We start from the raw sequence: 24,164 nt of genomic DNA on the forward strand, positions 1-24,164 counted from the left end.
TTATGTATTCGTTGTTTATGGTACGAGTACAAGGCAGCACTAGCAATGGCATAAACAAAACCTTAAGACCATGTGAGGGCTCAGCGAGGCTTGGCAGCAAAAGCTTCCTGGTTTGACTACTCAAGTATGGTATGGGACAACCAAAATCCACCCCTGATCCAATATTCTCAGAAATTCCAACCATAACTACAATAGTGACTTTTGTTATGACCTTATGTAAAATCCGAAAACTATGGACAAGCTCTAATTCATTGTTTAAACAATTTTATCAGAGGAAATTTTATTAAGCCTTTCCCAGGAGTGACAATTCGGAATATATAAATTTGACCCTGGGGGCAGGTTTTGTACCTCCTGCACTGCTCCCATGAGAATTGTCTTTCAGATTCGGGTAGGTGATTTTCTATCGTACACATCAATTGCGGGAAAAAAATTCTTCCCGGTTGAAGCCAGAGAATATCCGGGACATGTTAATTGCTGTTGGCTTGGTTGGTCCGACAGTTAATAAACCAGAGCCGGAGGATTAACATGTATCAAATCCCTACTTGGCATATTAATACAGGATTACTAAGCCTGGATGGATGTCCCCATACTCAAGCGACAGGGGTCCCCCACAATACCCGTAGGGTACACGAGTGCACCCGGGCACCGAGCCGTACTCGTAATTGCCCGAAGTTTGTACTCGTAAACACACAATCGCTGTTATCGCAGATGAATAAAAAGATTGGACAGGGCCTCAAGATTTTGGTGGTATCCAATAACCGTCGTAGTTTACAAATGTCACGCAATCAGGAACACGAGTGTCTTTCTACTCGTAGGGGGTACCAAAACACGGAATAGGCGGAATAGGGGTAGGTGAACGACGGATAAGACGGCCAGACCACACCCGACCGTTTGGCCAATCCTTCAAGGTCAACCGTTGATCGAGGCTTCCAGGCCCAGAGCATTGTTGCCTTATTCGTGGCAAATTTATTTAACAGTTCATCATCACGATGTGAAGTGTTCTTACGAGTACTCGTAGCTCTCGCTCGTCATTGGGACACGGTTGCGATGCAATTTCGGGGCCGTTCGGTTGAGAAGAGGTCGAACCATTGTGGCTTGGCTTGGAGCATTGTCGTTGGGTGGAGGAGGGCGGAGCTTGTTTTTTTCCTGGCGATCAGGAACCAGAGAAATAACCTTACAAGCATGATTATTTATCTCTTGGCCGCCAGCCGCCAAGCTTAGTGGAGTGCGGGTATTACGGCAGTTTGCTGGTGTGAAACAGAATGGGGGGACACAAAGTTCTGGTTTGGGGAGATCCCCTCACTGGGGTTCGACAGCCCTCGCGCCAGCCAGCCATTAATTTACAAGTACGCGTCTCGCAAGGCCTTCAGGAGTGATTTTGGGTTTTTCCCGAGTTGGGCCTTGGGGGTTGAGCTCGGGTACGAGTGCTCGAGTAGTTCGGACAGTGTGTGTTCAGTTCAGACCCCGAGCCTTCCCCAAGGAGTACGGCGGTACTCGATAGACGCTTAGGCATCGATATATGATACGGTGGTCGGGTTTGAGGCGCCACACTAGTACAAGTAGACAATATCATGTACTCGAGTACTTGTACAGTAGATACGCTGTCTGTGAATGGTACGAATCAATGATTCAATCGGGGGGTCCCGCTCTGACGTTCCGCGTCCCGATCAATTTGAGGAGTATATTCTTTCCATGGTTGGAGCGTCTGCTCCTCCGGTTCACATTCTTCTCGGAATTCCGCGAGAATCTTGGCATTACTCGCCCCTCGTTCGGCACATTCCATTGCTCTTCCTGCTTTCCGTTTGTTTGCAGCCGGTCGCCCCTTCCTTCTTGTTCCCTTCCCGTCTTCCTTCCCCCGGGCTCTGCGCCCCCGACCGGCACCGGCCCCGGCATCTAACCATTGTTTATTTGTTGCTCCTTCCTTCCTATCCTTCCCTCCCTCTTGTGTCTGGGCACCCGTTGGCGGGCGAGTGAAGGAACGAGCGAATAGCCCTCCCGATTTTCTAGTCCGGCGCACCAGAGTGTGTAGCATGAGATCCCGTGCATCGCCATCTCCTTTTCCGTTGCACCCACGAGTATCTTTTGTTCCTCATTCCGTTTATCATAACTTTTTCCGACTGTGCCTGAGTTCCGCTGTGCTGTGTTGATTCAAGCAGGCTGCTCTACAGACAGCCGCCACCCAACAACACGTGCTCACTTGTTTCCTCCACTCATTCCCCGCTGGACTCATCCCATCACTCCCCCCCCTTCTCCCCCCCACACCCTCATTTGTACATTTCATTACACCGCTGCTTAACAGCTTCGCTCTGCTCCACCGTGCTCGTGTTTTGTGCGGGAGAAGAGGAAGAAGCTTTTTGCTCGTCTCCCTACAGCATACCGGTAACGGTACGGTAGTATACACCTTAACTTTATTCTATTTCCCCCCTCCCCCCCAAGAGCTTGGCCGTACGTCAAATACGGGTAGCCGTCCCGCGGTGATCATCATACTTATCTTATCATCAAGATCGGGATCACCATCGTCATCAAACCACAAACATCACCCCACATCGACATCACGAGATTCCTCCCTAAAACTCAAACCCCCTCTGCCTGCGCTTATTTTCCTGTTCTATTTTGTCTACTATTTCTGCCATCTAGATAATTTCCGTTATGCCTCTCACATTAACGCGCACCTTGGTTCTTTTGCTCTCTCTATTGTCCCTGTTTTGCCTGTTTCTCTATGTTTCTTTAACGAATCTCTCCTCCGCTTCATCTTCTGGCCGAAACCGTCAGTCAGCCACAAATTTTCTGTTCCCGTCCACGGCAATAATATCACTCAGCGATGACAATTCTACCTTTTTCCTCTCCCGACCTGCAGCGTTCGGCCCCCCATTGCCCAAGTCCGGGCTCAAAGGAGAGCTGTTTGTGCTTGAGGAAGGGCAGCTAGCTTGCGATGATACACCTGGCTGGGATCCATCTTCCTCGCCACCCGTTCCCATGGTTGGAGAGGACGGTACCGATGATTTTGACTACGCTCCCAAGTCCTTGGTTGCCACCATTACAAAACCTGGAGGTGCCCACGCCGATATCGAGAGTTTACAGCAGAGCGCTGAGATAGAGGGGAAAATTGTGCTTGTTGCTCGGGGTGGTTGCGGCTTCTTGGAGAAAGTGCTATGGACTCAACGGCGGGGCGGGGTGGCTTTGATTGTTGGGGACTACAAACGATCCGGGGGTACTATTGGTGGCGGGGCTTTGGTGACTATGTATGCTAAGGGTATGAAGAAAATCTGCCTTTCTATCTTTTTTGAGTTATTCGAGATTGGTGGTGGAGCTCGAGGTTATTGCATTTAGGGGAATCATCGGATGGTGTGACATCAATATTTTTTGGTGACCAAGCGCTGATAGGTTCGACCGGTGAATTAGGCGACACCAGCAACATTACCATTCCGTCGACCTTCACCACGTATACTACCGCAAAATTATTGACGACTCTACTCCCTAAGCATGTGTCACTACCACTCACGAGGCCCAATACTCTGGGCCCAGTAGCGGGGCCTGAGCCGAAGGGTGGGGAAGGTAAAAGAATTGAGGGGGGGGAGAAAGCTGGACTTCGGCTTAAGCGGCCGTTGGAGGAAAGGAATCGAGCTCCTCCGGAGCTGCAACCAGCTGGTGCGCCTGCGAAATCCGAAAAGACTACCATCACCACATTTATCGGGAAAACAGCTACTCCAACATCGCCTCCTGCGGGCCCTGACATTCATGTGGATTCGTCACATAGACCTCCCATGTCTGGTGAATTGGGCGGCATAGTATTTGTGGTCGACCCGGATGAAGGAAAACCTGGGGACGAGAACAGTGACAGGGGTGGTGACAAGGATGGTGACATCGAAAAGGACGGCCTCTGGATTACTCTTACACCGACCTCCATGAGTTCTTCACCATTTTTCGACACCCTATTGGTGTTGGTGATTAGCCCGTTAGTTACCTTAACCATCGTCTATGGTAAGTGTTTGTCCGGTTTATTTTTGTTTTGTTGCGTGGGCTTTGCTCTGACCTGTCAGTAGCCCTTCTGCTTGCTCGCTCCGTGATTAGGAGGAGGAGATGGAGAGCCCCTAAGAGTGTGGTTGAAAGGCTTCCTGTGAGGACCTATCAATCGACACCATCAACCTCAACACCCCGAACACCCCCTCCTCCCCCCACTCGGAGGCCGTTGTCGCTTCCACCGCGAAGTAACCGTGAGCGAAATGTCGGTAATGTTAGCAGCGGTCGAGTCTTATCTACCCCTAGCGCGCCGGAAAATCAGAACAAGGAATTCATCCATCAATCCCCCCCGTGCTCAGGCTACCAGGGAGGTTCAGTGGAATGTGTTGTCTGTCTTGAGGAATACGTCGACGGTGTTAGCAGGGTCATGAGATTACCCTGTGGCCACGAGTTCCATGCTGGTTGCATGTGTGTTTCCCTTTGCCCTATTTGAAACGGACCGGACTAATCAAGGTGCTAGAACACCATGGCTTACTACAAGACGGAGGACATGCCCCATCTGCAAGGGGGATGTGGTGAGAGGCGCCGCGGCAGGGGGTCCGGGACCAAGCTGGGGCCGACACAGCGATGTTGGTGAGGCTTCGGAACGAACGCCACTTGTGATAAGGGACGGTGAGGAGGAGGTTTAGGGACATGGAGTTTGTGTTTTCTTTACTAGCTTTTGCATTGTCTTTTTGCTTGCGGTGTATGGTTTGTTGGTTGTGGGATTCTTTCTTTTTGCGATACCGAGCTGGGTGACTTGTAAATGGAAACTTGGGCGCTGCTATTCACTGGTGTGCGGATTGTCACTTGACGTGCGGCTTTGACGGTAGCTGAGGAAAGCTAATGCATATTACCTGGTGAAATAGAGCATCAGATATAGTGATTATTTCTTGTGCGGCAATTCCGTGAATTATGATGGTTGACTCGTTGGTTGCGGAGTTGTATCTGGACTGCAGCCGGTGTGGTGGAGAGCATTGTGCCAAAGTTGCCCTTTCCCGTCTCACCGGTGCTTTAATAGCTATCAAGGTGTACATGGAGCATACCGCTGATATACCGGTATTCACACTTGCATATAGCATTTCGGGCACTTTTCAATCCACTCAAACCAAGTGACTGTGCTTCAGGCGGGATGGGGCAGACCACTACGTAGACCTTTTCCAACCTCCCTCCCATGGGCAATCTTACAGTGCTCGAATGCTCGTATCTTTCTTGCGGCCCGTCAGCAATCCCGCGATGGATGTCCCCCGGCACGGTAAGCTAGTGTTTTTGATAAGTACTAGTACCAAAAGCCTTATAATCCCAACTTTTCAGATGCTAGTAAATTCACATAATAACCTCTCTCGTTCAGCGTGGGAAGACGACAGTCCGCGCATGTTCTCCCGCTCTTGTGAGCGCCACCCCCTGCACTCGAGTATTCATCCACCTAACCCTTAGTAGCGGTACTCAAGCTGTAAGGCAACTTAAAACATGGAGTTTTATGTAAGAGAATTCGGGTATAGGTACGATAAGTTACTTGTAAATTAATTGTAGTCTACTGGACTGGACTGGAGCCCTTTCGGGTTTTTCCCGCCGTTCTCCACAATTCAAGGCTGACTTTCCAGCTTCTTCTGGAATACGAGCAAAACGACGTCAGAAGTTAGTTGGCTTGAACGTCACAAAATCATGGGCCAAGCCAACAATAAGATGCATTGTACGAGTACTATAAGGAAAGGGGCGGGTTGGGCAACACTAAGGCTTAAGCGCTAGCCACAGGTAGCATTTGGTTCATTATGACGTGGGTTCCCGTGGCGGATGTTACAGGGCTTGTGTGTGGCTTGAGCCAATCGGTTGCTCAAGCATTCTGGCGGCCCATCGCATGTGGCTAGTGCGGGTACCTACCTACTAATTGCTTACCGGTATGATGCTGATGATGTCAAGAGTTTGGAACCTCTTTGGAAAGAGGGAGGCAATTACAAAGACCTGTTTGCGTGGGTATGGAGGGGAAGTGGGAGGAGGAGGAGGAGCACGAGGGTTTCTATTCTGGAAACGATCCCCTGTGCGTGTGGATGATGGCTCTTTATAAAAAGGCCTTAAAGACTCCCGAGATGTGACCCTTTTTTCCTCTCTCTCTATTCTTCATAAGATTTGAAAACTCGAATATAACCACACGTTACCAGACGAATACCTCACTCTTCACCTCAATTTTCCAACCATATCTTTTTTTAATAGAGCTTTTACAAACATATCATCATGAGCAACGTTACCAACAAAGTTAGGGATGCCATCGCTAGCCAGCAGGACGATACTACCACCGACCGCACCGCCGGCCCACATAGATCTGATATGGCCAACCGTGCTGATCGTATGTTTTTCGATCGTTGTGTTCTCATTATGAATTCGGATTGGCGCTAAATTTTTACCATAGCCCGAGTCGAGTCAGACCGTGGCCACCACGGAAACCCAGTGGGTGGGGCCGGCCTAGGCGGAATGGGCTCAACTCATACTGCAGGCTCGACAAATTATGGTCCCCACGATTCAAACATTGCAAACAAGGTGGATCCCAGAGTCGACTCTGATAGAGATGGCCATGGGCTCCACAATGCTTCTGGTGCTCATGGAGCTATGGGTCTTGGGTCGACTGGCACTCACGGTCTTGGAGCCACCGGCTCGACCGGCCATGGATCTCACGGTAATACCGGAATTGGGTCTACTGGTGCGCACACTAGCACCGGTTACAACACTTCCACCAACGTTGGTCCTGACCGTGAGGGCCGCGCGGGCCTTGGTTCAACCACTCAAGGTGCCCCTGGTATCGGATCTACTGGAACACACACTGGCACTGGTTACGGTACTTCCACTAGCCATGGCCCTCATGGCTCCAACGTAGGGAACAAGCTCGACCCCCGTGTCGATTCTGACCGCGACCACCGCGCCTCGCAGGCCGCTACATCTACCGGCCCTGCACCCGACACCGCGGGCCCACACAAGAGCGACCTGATGAACAAATTGGACCCCCGCGTGGACTCCAACCTTGATGGCAGCAAAACTATAGGCGCTGATAAGACTTATACTGCCGGCAGTGGTGCTACCAGGGGTATGCATCAGTAAAAGTAAGGTCATTTTCTCACCTTATATTTATTTATGTATTCATGGAGAATAGAGCGAGTTACTAAGCAGGGAATTGTGCAGCAGATTGAGTAATGACCACCCCGTACGACACAGCACAGGTGCCGCCGAGTCAATTCCAGAAGGCTACGGGTGCGAGCCGCCCTACATCTCGGGGGAGTGGATTGGGTGGGCCATGACTTTTTTTTTTTGTTGGCTGGAAACGGGTACGGGTGGTCGTGCTCGCATGATTGCGTTATTTTAGGAATTGGATTGGATTGGATAGGTATGGTAGTTCGCTACCTTAGAAATCAAAACAACTGAATCGTGTGCTATGTATGGAGTTGAGAATTCCCTACTTTGGAAAAGTGACGAAAAATACCAGAACCAGCCAGTGAAAGAGTAGGCAATTCCAACGATACAAGACTTGGTTCCGAGTAATTGAGGATAATAAACCAGCCCGGTTTGGCGAAGCTTTTTACCAAATTGATTGGACATGAGGAGTGCAGTATCGATGCGATTTCAAAACAAAAGATGTGTTGATTTGGTGCGAGCAGCAGAGCGGGGTAGCGAAGGCAGCCGCACATCTATTCTAAATCAGTAGTAGTGGCAGGTACCCGAAGCCGTATCATACCAGTGCCCTTCAAGCTGAATAATGTTTCCGAACCATCAGTTAAAGTACTCGTATGATACTAGACTAGTCAAACCACAAATCTTCTTAATCATGCCCTCTCACTCACCCACCCTCAGGTGCAGGCGCCAACACATGATTAGTCTTGAGGCCTACTCGGACCAGATTCAAGGAAGTGACATTTCTTGGTTCGAGAACGCCTTTTTCTTGCCTTTTTCCTTTTTCGTCATGGCGCATGTTTCAATCTCAATCTCAAAATTTCATTCTTTTGCACAGCTAATTTAAGTAGTTGGATATATACCCTCTGGCCTGCCGAGGGGCGGTTTCCCTGTTAGCGCTCTGCGATAGGGCCGTATCACACCTTTCCCAAGACATCCACTATTGTGAAGGAATACTCGAGCTTTTAGTAAACGAGGCATTACCGTGACCCCCCTCTTTGATGTGCTCAATCATTCCCCCAGGTTAGGGGCAGCATCATGTGTGATCACTCGACCATGATGTAAGAGCAAAAAAGACAAAAACAGCCTCAATGATCACTAGTAAACCCCCCCCCACTCTATGTCCATTGTAGATCCCCGAGCCTCCCCTACGTATATTTTATTATTTTGCACTACCTGTTAACCCCTTCCTTAATCTCACCAATATACCTTCAGCCAGCTCGGGGGGAAATAATATTATGGTTTAATATGTGAGGCACTTTTGTCCACCTGAATCCCCCCCTAAATGTTTGGGTATATCCCGTCGCCATCGCCTTCGCCGCCGCCAATCGTAGTTTCAGAGAACGGATGTGTAGGGAGAGAAGGGTTTCCTCGATTTACCACCCTAGCGAGAGGTTGGTTGGACTTCTGGTCTGGGTGGAATTCTGATGGCTGGCCTGCGAGGAGATTTTTTCTGCTTCTGCTTCTGCTTCTGCTACTGCTACCACTGCTGCTACTACTACTGCTACTACTGCTACTACTACTACTACTGCTGCTGCTACTGCTACCGCCACCACTGTTGCTACTACTATTATTGTTATTGCCTCCGCAACTGCGAATTAATTATCATTCGGCGGGTCTATCTTACTCGTAGTGCTTCAGCCTTATTCGTGCTTCTTGTTTAGTTCTACCAGCCTACAACTCAGTGATTATAACTCTATTTTCAAAAGGTCTTTCGGCTAGTATCCTAGTCTGGGGAGCTGGACTGGCGGAGTAGGAGTAATTGGCGTGCGAGGGAGTTCCTGCTTCACCTTCTACTCATTATACTGCTACGTGATACTACAATTACTGCCAACACCACCACTATGATATGATACTAGCGCCGCCGCCGCCACCGCCGCCACTGCCGCCACAGTGGCTACGAATCTGTCATTTACTGTAGGGTCACGGTCTCATTTCTTTCTCTAGTTATACCGGGTTACTCTCTTGTGATCAGAGACCTATTTGATATCATACCGACCCAAGACCGCACTCCCACGAGCTCCCCTTATGTAACTACCCTCCATCGTAGCTTCCTTTCTCTTCCCTTTCCTTCGCTCCCTCGCTCCTTCAATCTATCCTTCCTTCAATCCATCCCTCCTTCACTCCATCCTCCCTCCCTCACACAACGCGCTCCTCTTCCACTCACCCAACCTGTCCTCCCTTCACCAACTACTACCACCAAAATAAAACAGTTTGCTATCTTCACATAGCAAACGGCGCACTTCAAAGGCATTATTCTTTCCAATTGCTAATTCCTTTCGGACGGAATCAACGATATTTCGTCCTTTCTGGCAATTGAAGGGTGTGATCTCTTGAGTCTTGAGAATTCTTGAGCTCCCCAACATTTCGATCGTCGCTAATAGCCCAGGTAGATAAGAATCTTTGAGCCTCAGGGATTCCCCGCGCCGAATTGGTACGTTGTTAACTTTGTCCGCGCCCACTTTGCGCCATCCTCACAGACTTGGGGCGCATCGGGGCTATTACGCTGTACCACTCGCTAACTGTATGAGACAACAACAGCAATAAGCCAGCCCGTTGTACAGATACTTGGGGATCTTAGTGAGGCGCTCATCTAGAAGCTTTCTCGCACAAACTAGATCTCTTTGTACATCTGTACAGTATCTCACTTAAAGCAAGACACCTCTCACACGTTAGCACCTATTCAACATCACATCAGTGGACACTGTCATCTATTGATTTACTAACCGATATAGTCTGAAACGTGACAGAATCCCCTCCCCTCCACGCACACACACGCTCCGCCCCTAATTGGGGAAGTGTAACTTCCGAAACATATTCAATCTTTTAAAATGACCGAAAAAAACCCACAAAAGCCTGGCGCACGAGGCCCGCCTCGTCCGCCGCACCCTCAGTATCCGCCGCACCCTCAGTATCCGCCGCACCCTCAGTATCCGCCGCACCCTCAGTATCCGTCTCACCCTCAGTATCCGCCACACTCTCAGTATCCACAACCACCCCAACCACCTCCGGAAACACCGGCGCCAGGGGAGCCCTCCAGTTCTTCCCAGCGAAAGAGCTCTCATCCCCGCCCAGTCATGGTCCTCAAGCGTAAATCCCTCCCGGATCCCACGGAGCATTCCGAAAAGCCAGGAGAAAGTACCAAGTCGTACGCCGAGATGGCAACAAAGGCAATTAAACCGGCAGGAGACACCACTGATCACCTTTTTATTCCCGCACTCTATGATCAGGACTTCCCAAGTCTCGGCACTGAACCCGCCGCAAAAGTTACCAACCAGAAGGAGGCCGGGCCTTCTAAAGCTCCGACGTCCATGAAAAAAATGGAAGGCTGTAAGGAAGACTTACCCCCCGCGGTCCCCAATAGGTTCAATAGGTTCAATAGACCACAGCCGCCGACAAGAACGCCATTCTTCTACCACCAGCACAATTTCAGTCACGGGGGTTCAAAGGAGGTTCGAGGCCAATATGTACCCCAGTCGATGATGAGGAGTGTATCCTTCGGTACCAGTGACAATCCGCACTTTGGCCTGACTCAGGGCCCGGCGAGAAAGGTGTCCTACCCTGTATCCGGCCCCAGGTCCAGGAGGCTGAATTCCGGTTACCCCAATCCCACAAGATCGCACATCGATGGTTACGGCGCCAAGACGGGTGAGGAGAGGGAGGCATATTCTCTCCATAATCCCCCTACTCAGCCGGCCAATTTTGTGAGGGGCTCTGTCCGGAGACACAGTTCTTACATCGGACGTGGACGTGGCCGTGGACGGCCCCCCACTTCTCCCGGTGGGACCCCTCTCGGTGGATTCAGTTGGCGTCATGAGCATGTGAGCAACAAGAAGAGGGGTACTACAGAGCACGGAGGTGACCGTATTGGCGTCGGTGGATTGGGTCCCCCAGCGAAAGAATCTCCTGTATCACCGTTGGGGGAAAGAAATCCGCCTTTGACTCCGGGAGCACCAGATATCACTCGTGCAGTCGTGGAGCACTCGACATATCAGACTGGTGTTGGCTTGGGTGAGAAGGACATGGAATCACTTACACCACAACAACCACTACCCAAGAGCACAACAAGTGGAAGTGCCGAGCATGGCCATCAGGAAGAAGAGACGGAACCATCAAGGCCAACACCCAAACCCAGAACGGTTAGCGTAGCGAAGGTTCAGGTCGCGCCCTTCTCTGGTGGTTCGCATACAACTGGGCCCCAAGCTGATGACACCTCTCTTTCTAAACCTCATGACACGCGCGTCGATGTACAACAGCTAGGTTTGGAGTCATCGTCACCACCACCACCACCACCGCCGCCGCCGTCACCTGCCCTAGGGACTGCAACTCGTGCTGCCAATTTCCCCAGCCGAGACCACCCGAGGTTCCCACTACAAAAGTTCGAGCTTCCACCTCCACCCAACTATTTCCAGCTCAACCCAAACAGAAATAAAGTGCTCCCACTCATGTCTCAACCAATTGGACAAACTCAGCGGGCGAAACTCACGGCTGACGAGTATTTCGGATTGCAGGCCGAACATAATAGGCCTCAACAAGCAACTCAACCTTTTCCACCCCCTTACGCCAGAATTGAAGGTAACACCATGTTGGACAACAAAAATACTATCGCCGGCGCCGATAAGGTGACTGAAGCGGATGAGGGATACGAGGCGATCGGGCCCTCCAAGGTAGTCCAGTACGCACCGACGGTCCAAGACAAGGCCTCCAAGGCATTTGCGGGTCACGAGAAGGTCAACTTTGGAGACATAGATTCTAAGAAAGCTGCCACCACACCTGGCCAAGCTGTATCTGGAAACGCTGCATTCAATCCGCCTCCCGGTTTTGCGGATCAGCGCTCTTTGTTTGCCGGTCAAAATCCCGAAGTTAGACTTCCGCCTAGGCAAATTCAGCCTCCACCTGGGATCCCACTCCCTCCCGGACTTCCAATCCCGGCGAGCTACTACCAGCAACAGGGCATCGCTCCCCCAACCGGTCCAGGAAATACTCCGTTTGCTCAGCCGAGAGAGACAGCTGGCCCCTCCGCTCAAACCATCGACAATCGTCAGGCAGGGCCGGGTCAATATCGTCAGGCTTATCTGGACATGGGCCCCTTCACCGTTGGTCAACGTAGCGATGCTAATGAGTATGATATAGCCCTTTCATTACCCCTTACTGCTTTAGTCTAGAAGTATTATAGCTAACTAGGCACCAGTTCATACTTAAATTTGAACATAACAGACGCCGAAATCAAAACTCTCAACGAGACATTCGCGAAATACGGCCAGACTAAGGAAGGAATCCATTTACTTACCGACCGTTACGGGAGGAGGGGGGCGGTTAGTGAACAAGGGAGTGCCTCAAAAGGTGGTGAGTCAGCCGGCGGCCCTAGTAAGCCGAAAACTATCGAAAAGGACAATTTTAAAGAGCGTTTCGAGGAAGTTTTTGGCACAAAAGGAAAAGTTTCTATCCAGGTGCTCCAGGAGCATCAAAAGAAGAGATTGATTGCCGAGCGAATCCGCAATGAGAGGATTGCCGCCGAAGATGAGAAGAAAGTCCCAGAGCCTGTGACAGGCAATACGGAATTGTTCCCTTATCCCACGCACGGAAAAAGCGATAGTGAGGTCTCGCGGGAGCTTCTAGTAGAGGCCATGAAGCAGCTTAGTTCGTACGTGGAGGATGAAGGAGTCACCAGAGACGTTGCAGCAAACAAAAGTGTCTATAAAGCCGGGCCATGGAAGAAACCCCCCGCGGGAAAAATCCCTGATTGGATCGGCGACGATAACACTAGCTTCTTTGACCAGTCTTTCGGTAAAGATTACGTCCCCGAAGGGAGACAAACTACGGGTGGAGGAGGCCCTTCCAACCAGCCGGTGAAGGACGCTGTCAAACTCGAACAAACCTCTGCAAAAGGTGATGGTGCTAGTAACACTGGGGGTTCTGGGAATCAGTCAGTTGGCAAGTACGACGCCGCCAAGGGCGGGCAGTCTGTCGGTCAGGGGCAAGCTTCGAACACACCAGGCAACGTTATCTTCGGACCGCCTAAACCTCCGGGATATCCCAACCATATGCCCCCCAGAGAATACCTTCGCCCTCTCAAGACCTTTGAACCTTTTGAGAATGAGCCCCCAAAAGTGAGATATGGTCTCCTCCCGGCAAATCCGAGGAGCACCAATACCGCGGAGAAGTCTTATATCAACTATCGCGGAGGAGCGGTGGGACCTATCGCCGACTCTGCGCCCCGATACGTCCGCGGACCCAAGGGCTACCTGGAGCTTGCAAAGGATACGGCTCCTCCCCCACCAGTTGATCCATCCCCGTTTAATCAACCCATGGCCACTCCCTCTCCTTATGCGGCGTTGGAGCAAGCTCTAGGAACCACCCGCTTCACTCAAGGGGTCGCACAACACAACCGGCTGACAACCCCCATACCTCCACCCGGAGCAAAGCCAACCGGTGGTCTAATTACGGACGTCATCAACGGGTTTACTCGTGTCAATTACGGAGGAAGACAAACTCAGCTCGACCCAGACGGCAGCGGACTTTCCAGGAGTGAAGTCTTAAAACGCAATCAACGTCCAGGAGAGCGCATCGGAATTAATTTCTATGGGGAGAATGGGATGGAATTTGCAATCGATAAGACTGACTTTAACCCCGCCGAACACAATACGCTGGGTGGCAAGTTCAAACTCAAGTCGCAGTTGCGTAGGGAAGAGGAGGCATTGCGGGCTCAACAATCCCAACAACCCAAGCAGACGTCGTTTGAAGGTGCCCAACAAGCTACTACACCCGCCAAAGGAACCCCTGTTCAAGGTAAAGGTTCCGGTGAAGGCTCTGGGACCCGTTCATTCTTCAATACGCCCTCGGGTGGGAACCCGCAGCCAGGCCCCGCCACCCCAGGAAACCGGGCCGGCCAAGGCAACCCAGAGCCGAAAAGGGGTGGGAAGGGTTGGCATGGCGGAATGGGGGGAAGACAATAGACATGGTCCTCCCTCATAACCAAAAAACAACGGTTAACTTTAGATAGAAGCCAACATTACGAGGAACTGATGCGATGGATGGTTCATAGTATAATGGTTTTGTATTTGCTTTTGTTTGCTAGGGACTGTTGTTTAGTTTGGTTGGTTCGATGGTTCTACTTTTCGTTAGCTTTCAATAGTTAACTTTCAATAAAGGGTCAGCACTTGCTTAGTTTTCGCCCTTATATTTTTTTTCGTGTGAGGCCACTATCGTAGATGTATCGTACAAGTTTTACGGGTTAGATAGTTGGCAATAGTTTTCGCGTCAGGCTAGCATTAAATTTAGTTGAGCCTTTTTTTTTCTTTCATTTCATTTGGGTGATGTTATGCGAAAAATGTAACAATCCCAAAATGCAACAAATGTTTCTCAATCCATATGAAACTTGTTTGGATGGTAGAGTACCTTGTCCTGGTTCTAGAAAATATTTGCCTTGGAAATTGGGTTCCGAATAGGATTTTTAAGTGAATAATTCAAAATAACAGTTTTTATGATATTTAATTGTAATGTTTAGCATTTTCCAATTTCTTTACCATTGGTCTCTGTAGTGATAAATTCTATATCTTTCTATCATATTTTAAGGTCAGTTGGACCACCGGTTGGAGTGCTATTATAAAATTTACCTATAAAAATTCATTCTCCCATCTTCTCAAGTTTTACCTGGTTTTGCTAGGCAAATGAAAACTCAACTTTACACCCATTTCTTCTTCTTCTTCTTCCGTAGAGGGGGGGGGGGAACCCTTTCCCTGTTATAGTCTGGTACAATACCCGTCAGACGGGACGCGAACACATGTTCCCCTCGATTCGTTTTAAATCCTGGGGACATATATACTAGTAACGGTACTTGTACAGTATAATCCTGCCGGATCCTGAATAGTTCAAATCTACGTCAAATTATCGAGGATAAGGTGAATTATCCACACGCGACGACGACAAAAACGGTGGAAGAAAGAAAAAAAAATGGGTCCCCGCCGTTTTCTTCAAAAGTTACAATAACCAGTAAAGTTAGCTGGCACTCTATATCATCATAATGATATCAAAGGTCTTTTTGCTGTAAACACGTATAAGTAATACCTATTCCCAACCTAATCGCATTAGACTATCCACTCTATAGACTCCTTCGGCAGTAACCTTTAAAAATGCAAAAGCAACAAAAAGGTATCCCCCCATTCCCCTCTCGCCTTCAAGAACCCGTTCGGGCTTATCCACCCCCCACCTGAATATCGTGTGAAAAGCAAAAGTAAATACAGGTAGAAGAAAAAAAAAAAAAAAAAAAAAAAAAGAAAACGCCCATTAACCCATCTAACCTGACAAAACCCAGCACAGCGATCGGGCGAAAAACAAAAGCCCTTACAAATCTCAGTCATCGCCGACCCAAACACCTTCCCACCACTTCTCCAGCAATCCTCAATTTCTCGGCTTTCCACTTTGCGTATTCCCAGGGGTTCATGTCTTCAGGATTTTTTTCATCCGATTTCTTTTCTTCTCCCTCCTCGGGGCTCTCTACGGGGTGGTTTTGGGCTTCGTTTTGATTTGGCTCTGGTAGTTGTGTGGTGTTGGGATTTGGTTGCGGGTTGGGGTCTGCGGGGATGGTTTGAATGGAGACTACACCTTCACCTGCACCCGTTGGAACAGTAGCGGTGAGAGTGGGAGCAATGGTTTCCCCTACTTGTGCACTGGTAGATGTGCCAACCTCTCCCTCTTCTTCCCCTTCTGCGACTGGCCAACCGTTAACGGCTTTGAATGCCGCAAGATCTTTGATGGTCGCATTTGTACAGTACTGTACCGCCGAGGGCTTCGCCAATGCCTAGACTTTCGCAGACGATTCTGTGCACCTCCCAGTTGCCGAATTCCTCCACAACAACACCCACGTCAACCGCCCCCTCTATATACCCTTCCCATATAGGTGTCTAAACGCGGGACCCTTCGCAACGAAGATTGCCCTCATCAATGGATGCAAATTGTCATACCCGTGCAACCCGGCAGGCTCATACCTTCCTTTGGAAGGTGCATCCACGTCGTATTCTTCTCCAGTCTATTTTCTAATATGTACAGTACTGAGCAGTTGCGCCAAGGAGTGATATCTCATCTCATCAAAGTTTCCGATCTGATAACAATGATGGTAGATGCATAGGCGGGAATTTCTGAGCATGCATGTGATTTATGATGAGATGTGCAGTTGGGTGTATTTGTGAGCACCTTCTCAGAGAGGGCCAAGAAAAAAAGCTCCGCACCCCCCGCTGGCAATTTCTGACTATCCATATCTTCTCCCTCAGACTTTCAACATTCACAACGCGCTCGAGCGTAGATCGAGGGAATACTAGTTGAACAGTACTGAGCACTACACCGCCTCTAAAGCACAATGTTTTTCCTATCATCATTCCCGAAATAGGCGAGTCTTAGGATCTAGCCCTGGCCATGATTACGAGGTAAGGGATGGTAGGGCGCGGCGTAATCTCAACCGGGAGCTGCAACCTTCCGCCGCGGGGGACCGGGTCGGCTGGGCGAAGAACACTGGGGATGAACGATCGAGTTACCGTAGTCAAAGTAGCCTCACTGGACTGATTAGTAACAGCTGAATAGCGGGCGACATTTTGATCATCATCATACCCTAGTGCCGGGGACAGGAAATACGCCGGGATAGGGAATACTATGATACTATTGAGACGATGTACAGTACTGATACCGCAGCGTATCCCAAACAACCAGGGGTTTTCCATCCCAGATTTCCCTGATCGGTTTTAATCCACCCCTTTAACCACTTTTTCAAAAAAAAATGTGGGAATCGTATCATACCTCACTAGAGGATAGCACGGTACTATGATACATGCCGGCACTTTTCGACATGTTGACGGTGCAAGTGAGATCTTCAGAGCACCCACCCGGCCGGACGTGTTTTGAGGACTTTCGAGCGAGTGCGCAGATTCTACACAGTATGATATGATATCATACCATACCCAAGTGAAGTCAAAGGATAAGGCGGATTTGAACCGTTGATCTCATGGTGATACACTGGTAGTAGTGTATGGGGGGTAGTGAATGGAGGGAAAGAGCAAGTACTCGTATGAGTAGTACGGTAGCTCGAATCTGACTCCCGCCATCGGATCTTTGGTCTACCGGTATACCGGTAGTTTGCTGTCTCCCTCTGTTCCACCTACTATACTAGCAAACGATATCTACTTGAGACGGTAACGGAGTTCGTTCCTTCATGGGGCTGGAAGCGCGGCAGTTCACGAGCAAGCAAGCAATATATTATTCTCAAATGCCGGAATGGATCACCTGAGGACACGTGCAAAGTACGGTACCTTTTATTGCTGCCCGATGGGACGATAATGGACAAGAGTCAAGTTCGAACTGTGATGCACTGAGCAGGGTATAAGAGGGTGCTGAGTCCCCGTATCTTATCTTCGCGAAATAATTTTCCTCAAGTGAAGTTGGGCCTGATAGGGGAATTACTCCAGCAAAGATTGGTCCAATGCTTTACAACGTCGAGTTCAAAACCCTCGATGGAACGACATTGAGGGGGTGGTTCTATCCAGCTGGGGAAAACGCCCCGGCAGTAGTCATTTCTCACGGGGTAATTTCCCCTCTCCTCCGGTCCTTGCTGTTCATCACCTCTTACTAATCTCGAGGTTAGTTGGGCTGCCTAAAATCCTGGTCACTTCCCGCGATTTGCACTGCCCTCCAGTCCGCGGGCATCGCTTCTCTCCTCTATGACCAGCGCTGCTTTGGCACATCGTCGGGCACGCCCCGCCACGACATCGATCCCGAATTGCAAGGCTCGGACGTCCACGACGCTGTTGGTCACCTACTCTCCCTTCCGAACGTGAACCCCCAAAAAATCGGCATAATCGGGTACAGCTACTCAGGAGCCCACGCCGTAAAAGCCGCTTCTGTGGACCGGCGCATCAAAGCCGTCATCTCAATCAGCAGCTTGATCCGCGGTTCTTGGCTGTTAGGAGTAATGGTCCCGGACAGACCTTCGACCGACGCAATTATTTGGGAGGATAGGGAACGGCGTCGTGCGGGGGATGGGGAAGTGGGGTACTTCCCGATCAGCAATATAGAGGGAACCACCGGCAAGGTGCTTTTGCCGACGGAGGATGCGGCAGAGTTTTACGAGCGGATGCGGAAAGTTGAGATTGCCAATGGGGGCAAGTGGGAGAATAGAGTTACAATCCAGAGCCTTTTGAAGTTGAGGAAGTATAATATTATGGAGGACCTGAAGGTTCTGGCCCCGACAAGTTTGTTGATGATTGTGGATGAGTCTGTCTTGGGGAGCGGTGAGTACCAGAAGGCCTTTGAGGCTGCGGGGGAGGGGGGCGAAATTATAAAGGAGTTTGTCACCATTGAGGGTGGGCATTTTGATGCCTTGAAGAAGGGTAGGGGGTTGGAGAATGTGATCGAACATTCTATTAATTTTCTGAAAAAGGTTCTATGATGGGGAGGTTGAGGAGAGAGTTGTAATACCTTGGCGCTCACCCTTATGGGTGCTAGTGTAGCTCGAGACTTTGAGGGATCTAGAACTGATTTGTTTGTTTGTATGATAGTCCGAGACATTTAACTCGGTAAATCCCCGCACCGGAAATTTTACTTCAGTATGCCTCTAATCGAGATTTTGCTCTCCTTCCAGTTCCCGTGATTTAACTATCATACCCCAAGTGATCGACTTGTGATACCAAGTCTTAGCACTTGTTCTAATGGAGGGTGCCATAAGGCTTAAGCATGCTACAGTAGCGTTTCGTCTGACTATGATACTCGAGTAAAAGTACGAAGCCACCGCTTGACATGCTATAGCTATTGTCTTTCGGCCTTCGATGATTCTCCCGTTCATGTGATTGTACGATATTTGAATATATTTGTTATCACGTGATACATTTTTCTATTATTAAACATGTCTTAGACATTGACGGGGGGGGGGTATAAAAAAATTCCCACCTTTTTCAGCAGTCTTGGAGATAAAATTGGTGACAAACTATCATACAAATTCGATCGAGAGGACTTATCATGAGGGTATATTTTGACCGGGGCTGATCCTGGGACTGGGGCGTTTGCCAGGTCAAATGGATGGAGAGTCTCATAAGTTTGTGGGTGTTGCTTTATGGAAGTATCATATCGTGCTCGCGGATAAACAAGTGGTGGGTATGGGAGTATTTTCTGGACTGTCAGTTATGGCCTTCCTTATAATGCTCGAGTGCAAGGTACAGTACAGTACCAATGCAAACCCGCGCGCGCTTGTGGAACAGGGCCTTATAAATGCAGCCCTACTTCTTCTTCCGGTCTCTGAGATTCTCCCGGACCCCGGGATGGGCCAGGTTCTCATTGCATATATTAATCGCTCTCCATCTCGCTGAGAAAGAAATTCAGGTAGAGGATGTCATCATCGGGGCATCAGCAGATCACCGATAATATTATGTCAACTCTTTCAACCTGTTGACAAACCACAATCATAGCTACCGCCATGTTGTCGACTTCATCATAGAAATGGACACCAAGGGGCGCGCCAATTTCTGAAGCGGTCATCGCTCTTGAGCCGTAGCAATGGCACCGAGATTTAGGGTCCTGATTCAGAAAAATATCCCCGGTAGCGGTGTAATAGCCTTCCTCGTAATCCCCGCGAGATCAGGAAGTCGGAGACCCCAGCAGCTAAACCCCTATACGGCCTTCTGCAAAGCCCCCCGTATATGTTCCGAGATCCTCCACAAGTTACATGAGGACAGCGCCCGACATACTTGTGGAAAACTGCTCCTGCTACCCAAAGAAACGGCAGTAGAGTCCCACCACAGCACGTCCTCTCCCCCCAACCTAATCACACGGGCTCAACTCAACTCTCATCCGCGCTGTGCCTCTCCATTTCGTAAGCTCGGTGGTTTATAGCACCCAATTTCCCGCTCCATCGTGTCTATCATTTCACACTGAAAGAATCCGCAGAAGGGTGCCGACTAGAGATCCTGAGGTCACTGCGAGAAAACCTTTAGGGTATCATCGAATACAACAAATATTTCTATCTGAAGTTCAAAAGTATCGGTCCCTTACAAACAAGAATGGCGAATTGGGTAAAGAACTCGCTTCAAGAATTAGCTTGCTATGGTGCCTACGATCCCCGCGCATAGTCCTGTGCACAAAAACCATTAGGTAAGTTGCAAAGCTGAATGTCGACGTGCTAGTATCATATTATTTACCCTGCACTAATTGCGGAATGAATTCACAGCTCGAACCCTATCCCTAGCGAGTGATATGAGTGAGTATGGTGGACTACTGTGCGGCATAACCCCAACCGGGAGCTACAACCTCACACTATGATAGACAAAGTCGGCTGGCCGAAAGCATTGCGGATAAACGAACCCTCTACGAGCCATCTCTCACGAGGTGGGAGGTAACTTATGGGGAAGCGGGGGGCGGAAATCTGGTCAGGAAAAATTAGCGCACTAAAACTGATTTGAATTGTACTAATAGAAACGGACCTTGTCGTTGCGGGCCCCGGGGCATAGTGGAGGTTTCGCGGTACCGGGAAAACCTCCACACACACCCCGCCATGCGATTATACAGCACTCGCACTGGCCGGGTTGAAACCGGACAACTAAGGTGATAATTTCCATGCCAAATGTCGGGCTTCAACTTAACCGTGCGAGGAGATGGCCCATCCCGGGGGTGTAAGTACTTATTGTCGATTGTTTTGGAAATTGGGGGATTGCTCCTCTGCACCACCTACCATATTTCAACCCGCAAGAGTCCCAGCACCAAGCGCGAGAGGCTATGAGCAGGCAAAGGTTACGGTGCCGGTATCATAGCTATTTATCCCACTCCCATGATCCGGGTAACCTTGCTTCTCCGTCCGTTTGCCCTAGGGCTATTTTCAAAATAATATAGGACGGTATGGGATTGTGAATCGGGTGGGAACAACAAGCACAGTAGCAGCCCAAATCTGACGATCGCCATCAGTTCTTTGGTCTAAGGATACAGTCCGCCGTTCCTCTCTGTCCCACATACTGTACTAGTGAACAATTTTTCTACGTGAGACGGTATCGGAGTTCGTTCCCTCCCCGGTCCGGAAGTGCGGCAGTTCTCGACCAAGCTATAAATATATTATACTCAAATGCTGGAATGGATCACCTGACGACGCATGCAAAAGGACTTTTTACCGCTACCCGAAGGGATAATGGATGAGAGTGAAAAACCAGACTGTGATAAGCGAAGCGGGGTATAAGGGGTTCTTGAATTCCTTTCCCTACATTTGCGAAGTAATTTCCTCGAGTTGAGTAGGTTGGCGTGATATGGCGAGTACTACAGCGACGATTAGTCCTATGCGTCACGACACCGAGTTCAAAACCCTTGATGGAACGACATTGAAAGGGTGGTTCTATCCGGCTGGGGAAAACGCCTCGGCGGTAGTCATTTCTCACGGCGTAGCCCCCCCTCTCCTCCGGCGCTTGCTGTTTACCACCTCCTATCATACTAAGTTCAAATTTAGTTTGCATGCCTCAAATCCTGGGCTCTCCCAGAAATTTCCAGAGCCCTCCAGTCCTCAGGCATCGCCTCCCTCCTATATGACCAGCGTTGCTTCGGCACGTCGTCTGGCACGCCCCGCCACGACGTCGATCCCGAGCTACAGTGCTCGGACGTCCATGATGCTGTTGGTCACCTACTCTCCCTCCCGAGCATAAACCCCGACAAAATCGGAATAGTTGGGTTCAGCTACTCAGCAGCGCACGCCGTAAAAGCCGCTTCTCTGGACCGGCGCATCAAATCCATTATCTCGATCAACAGCTTCATTCGTGGTTCCTGGTTGTTGGGATTGATGGTTCCGGACAGGCCTTCTGCCGATGCACTTATCTGGGAGGATAGGGAACGGCGTCGTGCAGGGGATGGGGAAGTGGGATACTTCCCTGTCTGCAAAACTGCCGACACCACTGGTATGGTGTTTTTGCCGACGGAGGGTGCCTCGGAGTTTTACCAGCGGATGCAGAAAGTTGAGATTGCCAATGGGGGGGAGTGGGAGAACCGAGCTACAATTCAGAGCCTTTTGAAGATTAGGAAGTACAGCATTATGGAGGATATGAAGGTTCTGGCCCCGACAAGTTTGTTGATGATTGTGGATGAGTCTGTCTTGGGGAGCGGTGAGTACCAGAAGGCCTTTGAGGCTGCGGGGGAGGGGGGCGAAATTATAAAGGAGTTTTTAACCGTTGAGGGTGGGCATTTTGATCCCATGACTGAGGGTAGGGGGTTGGAGAATGTTATCGAACATTCCGTTAGTTTTCTGAGGAGGATCTTTTACGGGGAAGTTGAGGAGTGAGTTGCGATACCTTAGCATTCGCTCTCATGATACTAGGCTAGCTCCTCGAGACCTCGAGGCATCTGGGGCTGGTTTGTTAGTACGATAGCTAGTCCAAGACATTCAACCCAATAAACCCCCGTACCTGACAGTTCTGAGATTCTGTAGTGTTCCCAATGGTGCTGAGGAATCTTAGAGGAAAGACTGTCAGGCCTCGGACCCGGGCACACGAGATGATTTTGCAAACCCAAACAATTTAACCCCTTCCTCAGAGGCACTTTTTATTACCTAGCTATACCATATCTCCCATATTGGCACACTACTTTGTTCCCCCATCGCTCGGAGCCCAATTCTAGTTTTACAACCACATAGGATGGGCTCGCCATTTCCGCCTCCCTTCAATAGATATTTTAGAATCCTATAGAGTTCGGGATGTGGTTATCACCACGGTAAGGCTTCCATTGGATTGTTGAATGCGTCCAAGGTTGTCAATATTGGGGGCGGCGGATAAAGACGAGAGAAACTTTATTCTTGAGAAGGAAGATTCACGAATTTGAACTTCGAGGCTCCTGCCACCTTCATTCGTTCCACTTGTTCATTCTTCGAACTAGATGGGGCGCGGGGGGTGGGGGGGGGGGGGTATAATCAAGAGATACTCCAAAGACCGCCCGCTAGCCTTCGTTCTAATTGTAAGCCGAAGACTATCACGCGGATGAGATATCACGTCATGGGCGGACAACTAGAGGTCCTGGAAGTGCCGTGAACATCACCGGATGGTTTTTCTCACGTATTTCCAGATCAAACCCGGGATATCTGTTTATTCGGCTCCCCCAAGTCTCCCCGCGTTTCGCTCCTGAAACGTAGGTCCGATGATTCCAAGCGGCCAGTCCGGCCAGAGTTTGGAAAAGCCTGGGTCGCTCCGGTCGAGATTATTCAAAGATTGGTAGGCGGGCAACCGCCCGGTTGGAGTTTTCAGCAACCTAAGCCAAAGCTGCCAGATGCCAAGGCGAACCCCTTAGAGGCCCGGGCCAGGCTTGGTTTCGGCTCTGAAAAGGCGCTTTCCCGCAGTCCGGCTGTACGCAAATCCGCGCTGACTTGTCGAAGTGAAAGGGGACACACTCGGTATCGATTTATGTATTGTCGGTTAAAACTAACCGCACATGACAACCGTCCACTTGATTCCTTGATAATACATTTATGAACTAAAAGTCCCTAATACCAAGCACAGATGGGGTGGAAAACATAGTTGGAAGAGAAATTGGACGTAGGACACTATGCCTGATATGCTCTATGAGGCAATACAGATGGAAATCAGGGCAATTATTCCCTCCATGATATCAGCATGGTGTGTGGAGTCACCAGGACTTCACACCCATGATTTTGATTCAATGGTAACCAAGTGTGATGACTGGATTGCGCCGTTCTGGGTCAACACATGTGTGCAAGCCAGAAGAGGGAACCATCATTGATCGATGAGGAAAGTTGGAGGATAAAAGCAGCATGCAGAATATTTGTTAAAAAACTTGCTTGTTTTTATTTACCGGTTTGATTGTGCATTTAAATTACAACTAAGTTAGTAAGAAGACAGAGTGGTAACCTACCTCCTTGTATATACCTCTTGCATAGTATACCAGTGAGCATATTCAATCATCCGAGCCTCTGATGCAATCACCTTTCTCCCTGCCTTTGTTTAGTTTTCTCTACTATTCCACGAGCTATCTTGTAACTGCTGCGAGGATCCAAC

At 49.6% G+C, this 24,164-nt stretch overlaps 4 protein-coding genes; all 4 read left to right on the forward strand.

Annotated features, from left to right (window-relative positions):
• Positions 1–2,331: 2,331 nt before the first annotated feature.
• On the forward strand, positions 2,332–4,887 carry GSTUM_00002555001 (uncharacterized protein). XM_002836187.2 has 4 exons: positions 2,332–3,253; positions 3,403–3,981; positions 4,044–4,428; positions 4,481–4,887. Exons 1-4 carry the CDS (start codon positions 2,650–2,652, stop codon positions 4,647–4,649), a joined length of 1,737 nt encoding a protein of 578 aa, XP_002836233.1. The 5' UTR covers positions 2,332–2,649; the 3' UTR covers positions 4,650–4,887.
• Positions 4,888–6,001: 1,114 nt separating this feature from the next.
• On the forward strand, positions 6,002–7,420 carry GSTUM_00002556001 (uncharacterized protein). XM_002836188.2 has 4 exons: positions 6,002–6,343; positions 6,407–6,614; positions 6,708–7,091; positions 7,174–7,420. The coding sequence occupies exons 1-3, from the start codon at positions 6,232–6,234 to the stop codon at positions 7,087–7,089; spliced, it is 702 nt and encodes a 233-aa protein (XP_002836234.1). The 5' UTR covers positions 6,002–6,231; the 3' UTR covers positions 7,090–7,091; positions 7,174–7,420.
• Positions 7,421–11,738: 4,318 nt separating this feature from the next.
• Positions 11,739–14,230, forward strand: GSTUM_00002557001 (uncharacterized protein; the record flags this gene model as incomplete). XM_002836189.2 has 2 exons in its annotated part: positions 11,739–12,277; positions 12,347–14,230. 2 exons carry the CDS (start codon positions 11,739–11,741, stop codon positions 14,109–14,111), a joined length of 2,304 nt encoding a protein of 767 aa, XP_002836235.1. The 3' UTR covers positions 14,112–14,230.
• Positions 14,231–21,364: 7,134 nt separating this feature from the next.
• GSTUM_00002559001 (uncharacterized protein) lies at positions 21,365–22,441 on the forward strand (the record flags this gene model as incomplete). XM_002836190.2 has 2 exons in its annotated part: positions 21,365–21,554; positions 21,620–22,441. Exons 1-2 carry the CDS (start codon positions 21,423–21,425, stop codon positions 22,439–22,441), a joined length of 954 nt encoding a protein of 317 aa, XP_002836236.1. The 5' UTR covers positions 21,365–21,422.
• Between the last annotated feature and the right edge of the window lie 1,723 nt (positions 22,442–24,164).

The sequence above is a fragment of the Tuber melanosporum genome (genome assembly GCF_000151645.1).
Source record: "Tuber melanosporum whole genome shotgun sequence assembly, scaffold_133, strain Mel28".
NCBI classification, from domain to species: Eukaryota; Fungi; Ascomycota; class Pezizomycetes; order Pezizales; family Tuberaceae; genus Tuber; species Tuber melanosporum.